Raw genomic sequence first — 9,864 nt, 5'->3', positions numbered from 1 at the left:
GCTTAAAGTTTTCTCATCTCATTTTCTCAACCGCTTTATCCTCTCTAGGGTCACAGGGGGTGCTGGAGCCAATCCCAGCTGTCTCCGGGGCAAAGGCGGGGAACACCCTGAATCGGTGGCCAGCCGATCGCAGGGCACACTCACACCCATACCTAGGGGCAATTTAGAGTGTCCAATTAGCCTATGTTTTTGGAATGTGGGAGGAAACCGGAGTACCCGGAGGAAACCCACGCAGGCCCGGGGAGAATATGCAAACTCCACACAAATGGACATGACCTGGATTTGAACCCAGGACCCTAGAGCTGTGAGGCCCGGGCGCTAACCACTCACCGGGCCGCCCTGACTTAAAGTTTTAGTAACGTCAAATATATTTTCATAACCAGAAAAGAGAGATGAGGGTCAGCTTTTCATTTGATTTTATTTTTCCTCCTTTGCTTTGGTGATATGAATGGTGATAGGAGAAGACAATAAATCAATACATTGTTAAAAGCTAAAAATTGTGTCAATGTGTGTTTACTCAAACAGGGTGATTTCTTCCATGTAAATTGGTTTAAGAAGTTGGATAGAAATATTTCTTATAAACACGTTATTTCATTGCTTTAAAATAATGTTTACCTGAAATTTGTTTTTTTATACATATCATTTAGTTTGTAGTCAGGAACTCTGTGTAATTTACGTTGCTCTATTGTATGCGTCGGTAAAACACATTTTTTTACATAACTAATTCAAGTACTTAGGCAGGGGGGCCCAAAAGGAAAGATTGGTGGCTTTATTCCTGACTGTTAAGATAGGCAAGGGAGGATTGCACCCTTTGTTCTCAACCCATCTCGTTGCTACACGACATGACTTGAGTGACAGCCACTTGTTCATTTGCTTATACTAGTCTTAAAAGTGGACGTGTCTTAGGAGCGGGACCTCTCTCTAACCCGAAAACCACTGAAGGGCGGACAGAGAGAGGGGGCCCAGACTGGTCTGTATTGTCTAAAAGTTCTGTCTCTGTGTATTTTAATTTATGTTATTGTTCTATGTTCTGTTTTCATTTAATTTGATTGCCTTTGAATAAAGTTTGTAACTCCCAACCTTGTGTGGGCTTCCTGTGTGTGGTTCCAGTTTTATCTAGGTCTACATTGTCTTTCCTGTGTCTGTGCTTGTTACTGTTATCAACTGAATTTTCCGGATGCGGGATGAATAAAGGACCCGAATCCGGGGGAGCAATTAAGGACAAGGGCATGGAGTGCTCTAACAAAACTTTTAATAATAAAAAACATGACAGGGGCATCAAGAAAATAACAAATTAACCAAACCTGACGGGGAAGATATGGGGAAACGAGGAACCTGGAACATGGCATGACACAGAGTCACGCAGACAAGCAGACGATCCAACTAAGACTGCCAAACACACAGGGTATAAACAGAAAGACAGGGGTTGGTTACAAAATACACACACCTAATCACAAACGGGAAAGGAAGCCATGAGGGACATAATAGGCGAAACGCATATAACATTACTCGGACAACATATAAGGGGAACGCACACACATCCACCCAAACCCCCAACTAAAACTAACCGTGACCGGACGTTTCGTCGAAAGACGTTTGGTCCCCGGACGTTTGGTCCCCAGACGTTTGGTCGACCGGATGTTTGGTAGAACGGACGTTTGGTCGCCGGGTTCGCTCGCTGTCAAATTATGACAGAGTTTACTGTTGATATTTTGATATTAGATATTTCGATATTAAACTCTCTCTCTCTCTCTGTCTCTCTCTCTCTCATGATTATAATTTTGAGAGCTGGTTTCAACAGTAACAACCCGGCAACCAACCGTCCGTTCTACCAAACGTCCGGTCGACCAAACGTCCGGGGACCAAACGTCCGGGGACCAAACGTCCGGGGACCAAACGTCCGGGGACCAAACGTCCGGGGACTAAACGTCTTTCGACAAAACGTCCGAGTACCAAAACTAACACATATAGGCCGGTTGAACACTCTAACTGGTATGAGTGTGAGCATATATGGTTGTTTCCTTGTGCTGTGCAATTGGCTGGCCACCAATTCAGGGTGTCCCGCCTGGTGCTCAAAGTTTGCACGGTTAGGATCCAGTACCTTGAGTTACCCCTGGAAGGATAAGCGCTACGGAAAATGAATGAATTAATTTTGTTGTTGTTTTTTGTTTATTGTGTGTGATGATGGATTGCTATAAAAATAAATCTAGGCAGCTGATATTGTTAAAAAAGACCGCAATGTCAAATTTTAATAACTACAACACGTGTGTTTCTGATTTAAGTATAATTTAAATAGATGGATATGAATCAGTTTGACATCAGCTGTTCATCACATTCCATAAAACTGCCAGGGAAATGCCCAAATTATCTATCTTTATTGACTCTACATTAAATCAATTTTTTTGAGTGCACCAGGACCCATTTTATTTTTGTTCACATGAACAATATGTTGCCACACAGATTTCCATTACAGAGAGAGAGTTATGCGATCAAAGTGTTTAAAAGTTGAGATCATTGTCTCGAAACTTGATTCTCAACAACAAACAATATTTGTATAATTTTGGTATATTAACTATCATAGTTAATTAGCCCTAAAAGGCAGTTTAAAGTGTTTGAAATACCTTTCCTCTGAATGGATGATGAATTATAATGTGAAAGATTTCAGGAAATTGAGCCCTAATTAAATAACGAATACTACAATGATTACTTTCTGGCATTTGAGCTATTTCATTGTCTTTGTTCCAATGCTTCTTCCTAGTATGGTAATAATAAACAGCTGTAAGTAAATATGTTTGAGTAAAAGGATGCTAGTTTTTATTTTTATATTAAAGATAAACAGCGTCATTGTATTTCAGTTTAAAGTTTTTTTTACACTTACATGATTTTTAGAAAGTGAAAAAAAAACTTTGTGGCCAAGGATCAAAAGAAAATAATTGAGCTGCCATTGATATGAAGCAGATTTTGATTAAACAATCAAACACACCCTTTTATGAAGCAAATAAATAGGGTAAGAGAAAACTGCAAAGCCACATCAAACAAGAATTTGGAGCCTGACTAGGAAAGGTAAACCATTTTTCTATGAGTACCTTGTATACACTCATTCCAAACTAACTATGCTTGCTTTTCCCCCCTAGAAAGAAGGATTAACGCAATCATGACTTCAATTTTATCTATCATCCTATTGTCGCTAATGGGTGTATGTCCAGTAAGACCAATATTTTTTATGCCTTCTGTATTTTTTACTGAAAACTAATACTAACACATAATACTCTGTGTTTCAGACTGCTACGAGAGCTATAAATGGCTCAGGTATGTAAATATATGTAGAAATTAGTAGATGTCTCCAATACACAGACATTGGCATTTTAATGTCAATTATCGGTATTCAGTGCTTTTTTTTTCCTCAGTATTTCTAGGCAACCCTGGCATCACTGACAATATTACAGCGGCAAACGTCAACTCAAGTACGAGAACGCCTACTTTTTGTCAATAGATTCAGGAATTTTCTAATTCATATATTAAAACTAGACACATCCTTTGCCAGTGTGAGCAATCATAATAGCTTGAATGAGTGAATTATTCTTTAATTCGGGTGTTCAGCATCCGTAACTCCGTAATTAACCTCACGTAAAAGCCCTATCCAAAATTCAAACCATATGTACTTGATTGAACACGCAAGATAGATTGGTTGAACATTCTAAATTCCCCCTAGGTACAAGTGTTTGGGTCTCCTTATGCCCTGCGATTGTAATAAGTGACACGGAAAATGAATGAATGTACTTGATGTAATCACTATACATGTTTCTTCCATTTCTTCTTTGACAGCAATGTTTCTGACACACGGTGACATTGTCCCAAATTCACAAAGAAATGCTGTCCCGTGCACATACATAGGATGCAAATGGCCTAAATACGGGAAAAAAGTCATCGTGCCTGTCCGTTTGTCCTCTCATTTCAGTAAGTAACATATTCCTCTTTAAAAAGTTTTCACAAAGTTGGGAAATTAAATGGATTGTGAGTGGAGAGTAGTAAAAAGTAGAACTCCTTTTGCTCTAACTCATTCCATTATGCTTTTATGAATCATTCTTTGTGTAATGGGAAACAGTCATCCTGGAACAGAAATTTCACGTGCCCAAAGTTCAATGATTCATAAGTAAAGTGGGGTGGATTTTGTTTTTTTTTAAATAGTTTTTAACAGTATCGAACATTTGCTATTGTAGAGAAAGTAAACTTTTCTATTGTGAGAATAGAATGTCAAGTTATCGACAGTATGATTAAACCTTTGGAAATGTGATAGCTAAATCCAATTTTTGTTTCCATAGCCCTTCGGGAGCTCAGTAGTAAACTTTAGACGTAAAGAGTGTCAATGTATTTACAGTAAGATTCCAATTGCGACATCAACAAACATTTTTTTGTCTCCACAGCAAATGCAGAGCGCTTAGTAATTATTGAGGCTTTATTGGCTTTTCATCAGAAGACGTGCATTCAGTTTGTGTGGCACGCATGGAGAAGAGACTACGTGCACTTTGTGCCCGGACCCGGGTAGGATTTTGTGCACTGCACATTTAGTGATTACCTCATTTTTTAAAGGCCTTCCCAAGTAAAAAGTGAAAATAATGATTTTTTTATTGGGCAAAAGTAAAGACTTTTATTAACAATTCTGACAAAATTGCATGGGTGAAAAATTAGCGAGTTTATTTAATAAGCATTTGCAATTTGAGAGGTTTAGCCTGTTAGTGTCGAGTCTTTGTAGGCATTTTCAATGACTTGTTTGGATTGATGCCATTTCGGTTAGCATGTTTTCCCAGTCAACACAACCGTGCACATTTTATCCATCTGAGCCAAAATGCAATCCTGAAGTACAAGATTGCGTGTTTCTCTCAGTCTGTCACGTAGAGCAGTAAATATGGGGGGTTCCCTAAATACGTGTGCCGTCGATTGGTTGCCGGTCTTTTGGTCGCCGGTCTTTTGGTCGCCGTCTTTTGGTCGCCGGTCTTTTGGTCGCGGTGTTTTGGTCGCCCGGACCGCGACAACGGGCGACCAAAAGACCGACGACCAAAAGACCGACGACAAAACAAGGTAAAACAACACGGTCTATGCATCAATAAAAGCATGAGCAGTTTCACTGAGCCAACGTGTGAGTGTATAAGAGTTTGTATGTACATGCGTTGTCCCTTTAAGAAGCTACGTCAGTCAGGGTCTTAACAAGTTCTCCAACAAAAAACAATAAAAGTCCGGGAAATTTTGAGCTTTTCTTTAGCCTAATAATTACTAGGGCATTAAGTATGACTAAATAGTAATTCGCAGTTTGTATTTAGGGAATTTGAGCAACGATTTAAATGGTAATTATCAATAAACTTCCGGGGGACCAAAAGACCGGCGACCAATCGACCGAGTACCCCTAAACACGGGGGGTTCCGTAAAATACCTAAACTGCGATTTTGTGTGGCCCCTTTTTTTAATCTCCTCATCTTTGGTAGAACAAATAACGTCATCATGTTTTTGGTGCATTATGGAATTCAGTAAATGTGTATATTAAAGGCATTTAAGCTATGGTCCTTGGTAAAATTGAAAACCGACTAATGACCATGAAGCGTGCTAAAGCTTACTATATCGTGGTACGGCCAAGCCAGAAGGTAGGACGTGACGACACTCAGACATGTGACGGCACAATTCCATTTTACACTAACAAAGGCAAGAATCCAGATGACTCAAAGATTCAGTGCTCTGTTCTTAGCCTCTGCCCATCAACATTTATCATAGTTGATGTATTTTAAAAAATCATCAAAAAGCCTGGGCAGGGCCTTTAAATTTGTGTGGTGACCAATGTTCCCTCTAATTTTTCGTTGGTCTGAGCAGAAAGTCAACCTCCCTGAGCGCACTGAGTACCAGTGTGAGCGACATCATCGGTACTCGGATGATTCGCCTAAAGACGTTTCGCCGACGGACGTTTGACAGACGGGCAGGTCGCCGAATGGACGTTCCGCCGAACGTTCATTCGGCCGAACGGCGGTTGCGCCGAAACGGGATTCGCGCGCTCGCCCCGCCCCCGGATCGTGTGTGTAAAAGTTTTTCAACCTCGGCCCGCGGGCCATATACGGCCCGTTAGGATTTTTAATCCGGCCCGCCGCCGGTGTTGTCCAAATTATAGTAAAAATCAATGTTAGTCTACCATCAATGGCAGCCCGGGAATAAGCACTCTTGGGCGGGCAGATGTAGCAGAACCGAGCCGTAAAATGACAGCAATCGGGTCAAATCCATCCTAAAACAGCATTTAATGATTAAATACAAATACTGGAGCTCTTTGGACATTAGAACCGAGCCCAGGGAAGTGAATTCCTTGGTAAAATGTCGTCATGATATCGCGATGGAGGCAAAAAAACGTCTATATACGTCCATTCGCCAAACGGCTCAAAATGCTCTCAAATTCGGTCAAATCCAGCCGAAAACAGCGTTTAATGATTAAATACAAATACTGGAGCTCTTTGGACATTAGAACCGAGCCCAGGGAAGTGAATTCCTCGGTAAAATGTCGTGATGATATCGCGATGGAGGCAAAAAAACGTCTATATACGTCCATTCGCCAAACGGCTCAAAATGCTCTCAAATTCGGTCAAATCCAGCTGAAAACAGCGTTTAATGATTAAATACAAATACTAGTATTTGTATTTAATCATTAAACGCTGTTTGAACGAACGTTCATTCGGAGACCTGTCCGTCTGTCAAACGTCCGTCGGCGAAACGTCTTTAGGCGAATCATCCGGTCACGACATCATCATTGCTCACTATGGGCACACCAGTATCACACCTGCCACAAGCAGGTGCATGTCAATGTTCCCTCTAATTTTTCATGTAAAACATGCTGTAAAACACGAAAAACATAAGTGGACAGAGCTACTGCTACTGGCTGCCGCTTAAACGGCTCCATCATGAAGAAAGGGGTAAAAAAACAAAAATAAATAAAAAATAAAAATAAAATAAAATAAAAAAATAAAAATCCGTTTTTTTTTTTTTACTGCGCGCCATAGGATTTCTGCTGCGCAGAGAAGACGAGAGTAGTGCGCAATTGCGCACGCGCGCAGCTTATAGGGAACAGTGGTGGTGACTATGTCAAATGTCCAAATGAATTATTGTGAAGAAATGGTTTTTCTCCATGAATTTACAGTTAGATTAGCCACCATGAAGTATCACTTGTGGAAAATGCACTGATGCCTACTATGAAATTCTTGGTAGACTGTTTCCTATTAGTTACACCCAGTGTATTTTACTCCATTGCAAGTAAATTTATTGAGACGCAGCTGGCAAAAAATAATTATGACAGTTTTTCCTAAACACACACTGCAGATCGTTCTCTAATTTCAAACTATATTTTCACAAGTACAATTTTCCCAAAAAGTTTAATTTTTATTTTTTTTAAACAGCTATCATTAAGATTTACATGGAGCAGAATAAAATGACTGTACACCCTGTTTGATCAATTTGTTTCTAAACGTCCTAAAATGCCTCATGTATTTGTTAGGTGTATGTCACCACTCGGGCGTCAATCGGGAGAGCAGTATATCGTTTTGGGGAGAAATAGTTGTATACGCAAGGGCGTTGTGCAACACGAAGTTCTTCACGCTCTTGGATTCCACCATGAGCAGGTTCGATCTGACAGAGATGATTACGTGCAAATTTATTTTGAGAACATAAAGCCAGGTAAGGTGCTTTGAAAGACCCTTTAGAAGTAATGTTTAAGAACATTAAGAGCAATTTATGTGTTACAGTTACTGTTACTCACCCTACAAAGATTCTGATCATGCACTGTGTTTTTGATGGCAGGAAAGGATAAATATCATTTCATTTAAGAAATTTTAATGTAGTTTTATTTCTTCCACAGGAATGGAAGGAAACTTTTATAAGGTCAACACAAACAACCTGGGTACGCCTTATGACTTTGACTCGATCATGCATTACGGCAAGTAAGTGTTTGGAACTGTCTAGAATTATAAATAGAGTCTTGAGGCAATATATTTCACCAATATCACTGAATCTAGACTCTTGCTGGCTAATGATTTTTATGCATGTTTATGTGATTTTTCTTTTAGCTTTGGCTTCTCCAAAAATGGGCTACCAACCATTATTTCTAAAAAGTATCCTTTCCATCGATTAGGTTCTTCACTCAAGATGACCGCCAACGACATTAAACGTGTCAATGCTCTCTATGAATGTGGTCGTAAATAGATGGTCGGCAAACTATTCCACAGAGGGCCGCAGTAGGTGCAAGTTTTCGTTCCAACCCATAAGAGGAAACCTTTCCACCAATCTGGTATGTTAGAAGTACAATCAGTGGATTGCAGTCAGGTGCTTCTTGTTTTAGCAGAAACCTCATTGGTTAAACTGTGTTGGATCAGTTGGAACGAAAACCTGCACCCATGGCAAACCACCCCTGGATTAGAACTATAAATTGTGTTGCTGGCAGTGCTGTTTTGGAGCTGACTTTTATCATATTCCAACCCATAAGAGGAAGCCTTTCCACCAATCTGGTATGTTAGAAGTACAATCAGTGGATTGCAGTCAGGTGCTTCTTGTTTTAGCAGAAACCTCATTGGTTAAACTGTGTTGGATCAGTTAGAACGAAAACCTGCACCCATGGCGAACCACCCCTGGATTAGAACTATAAGTTGTTTTGCTGGCAGTGCTGTTTTGGAGCTGACCTTTATCAAATTAGAATGATTGGGAATATGTGCTTAACGTTATGTTTTATAAATAAATAAAAACTATAGAAAAATATAGAAAGCAATTATGCAATAATTAGATTTTGTAATTTTCAAAATGACAACAATTTTTCAGCTGTTTAACAAATACATGCCTGCAAAAAGGAGGACATGGGTTTAAGTCCTGCTGTTAGGTCTGAGGTTTTGATAGTTTATAGTTTGGATTTTGTAGTCTTTTCTTTTCCTCCTGTGTGACCTGTCTTTGTGATTTCCCATTGTTATTTTTCCCTTGTTTTTGTATTAAGGGTTTATTTTAGTGAACAAGTTCATGTTATTAAAGTTTATGTTAGTGAACCCCCACCACTTGTGTCTGCCTATTCCCTACAAATGGATCCAACTCCGCTCACGTGAACCCCAACTGTTGGACAAATTACGTCCATTTAAATGTCAGCATTCCGGCTTGCAAAGGATTCTAATTTTATAATAGCAGAATGCAAAACATATGGATGTCCTAATGATAAGTCTTCATGAACCAATACAACTTTTATCCATAAGTTGATTCGTGTTACTATGTAGTAATGTGTTTTGTGCTGTAATAATAAATTTGCCAGGATTTGGTGAAAAAAAACAAGGATCCGTGTGTCTACATTTGCTCCAGAATGTTGTTTTGATCACAGAAAACATGACAATGTGTCACTCCATTACCTCTCTATACCAACTCGTAGTGGGAAGCATATAGCAAAGAAAGAAAGTTTTAATATCTTCCCCTTGATCAAATGTAGCGAGTTTTAGATTGTTCATTTTTACGTAAAAACTGCATAGTTAAATCATTCTCACTTAAGACATAATCTTGAGTAATTGTTACAAGCTTCTAGTTCCATTTTTTAGTGCAGTGAATCAGGACCCGCTTCACTTTCGTTCCCATTAATGGAACAATATATTGTCATACAACATTCTCCTAAGATTGAGGAAGCTTTAAGGTCAAACAATTAAAAAAATGTTAAGTTCATTGTAATATCCGAAATTACAACAATATACAAATGTCAAATTTGGTATATATAAATTATTCTTTAGATTTTCTACGGATTCATTCATTCATCTTCCATACCGCAAATCCTCTTAAGGGTGGCGGGGGTTGCCAGAGCGGAGCCCAGCTGACTTCGGGCAA

General features: G+C 39.4%; 1 protein-coding gene across 1 annotated transcript; it reads left to right on the top strand.

Annotated features, from left to right (window-relative positions):
- Positions 1-3,190: 3,190 nt before the first annotated feature.
- Positions 3,191-8,223, top strand: LOC144064181 (hatching enzyme 1.2-like). The gene is made up of 7 exons (XM_077586463.1): positions 3,191-3,205; positions 3,282-3,309; positions 3,408-3,464; positions 4,425-4,542; positions 7,520-7,698; positions 7,880-7,961; positions 8,088-8,223. Exons 1-7 carry the CDS (start codon positions 3,191-3,193, stop codon positions 8,221-8,223), a joined length of 615 nt encoding a protein of 204 aa, XP_077442589.1.
- The last annotated feature ends 1,641 nt before the right edge of the window (positions 8,224-9,864 follow it).

Source organism: Stigmatopora argus, chromosome 2 (genome assembly GCF_051989625.1).
Source record: "Stigmatopora argus isolate UIUO_Sarg chromosome 2, RoL_Sarg_1.0, whole genome shotgun sequence".
Classification (NCBI taxonomy): Eukaryota; Metazoa; Chordata; class Actinopteri; order Syngnathiformes; family Syngnathidae; genus Stigmatopora; species Stigmatopora argus.
This window is presented reverse-complemented; position numbering and strand designations above follow the sequence as displayed.

What these genes read in the sequence shown, in the direction of transcription:
- LOC144064181 (XM_077586463.1), top strand. An exon ending in TTTTGAGAACATAAAGCCAG is followed by an intron (nt 7,699 to 7,879) that starts GTAAGGTGCTTT and finishes TTTCTTCCACAG; the next exon opens with GAATGGAAGGAAACTTTTAT. An exon ending in TCGATCATGCATTACGGCAA is followed by an intron (nt 7,962 to 8,087) that starts GTAAGTGTTTGG and finishes TTTTTCTTTTAG; the next exon opens with CTTTGGCTTCTCCAAAAATG.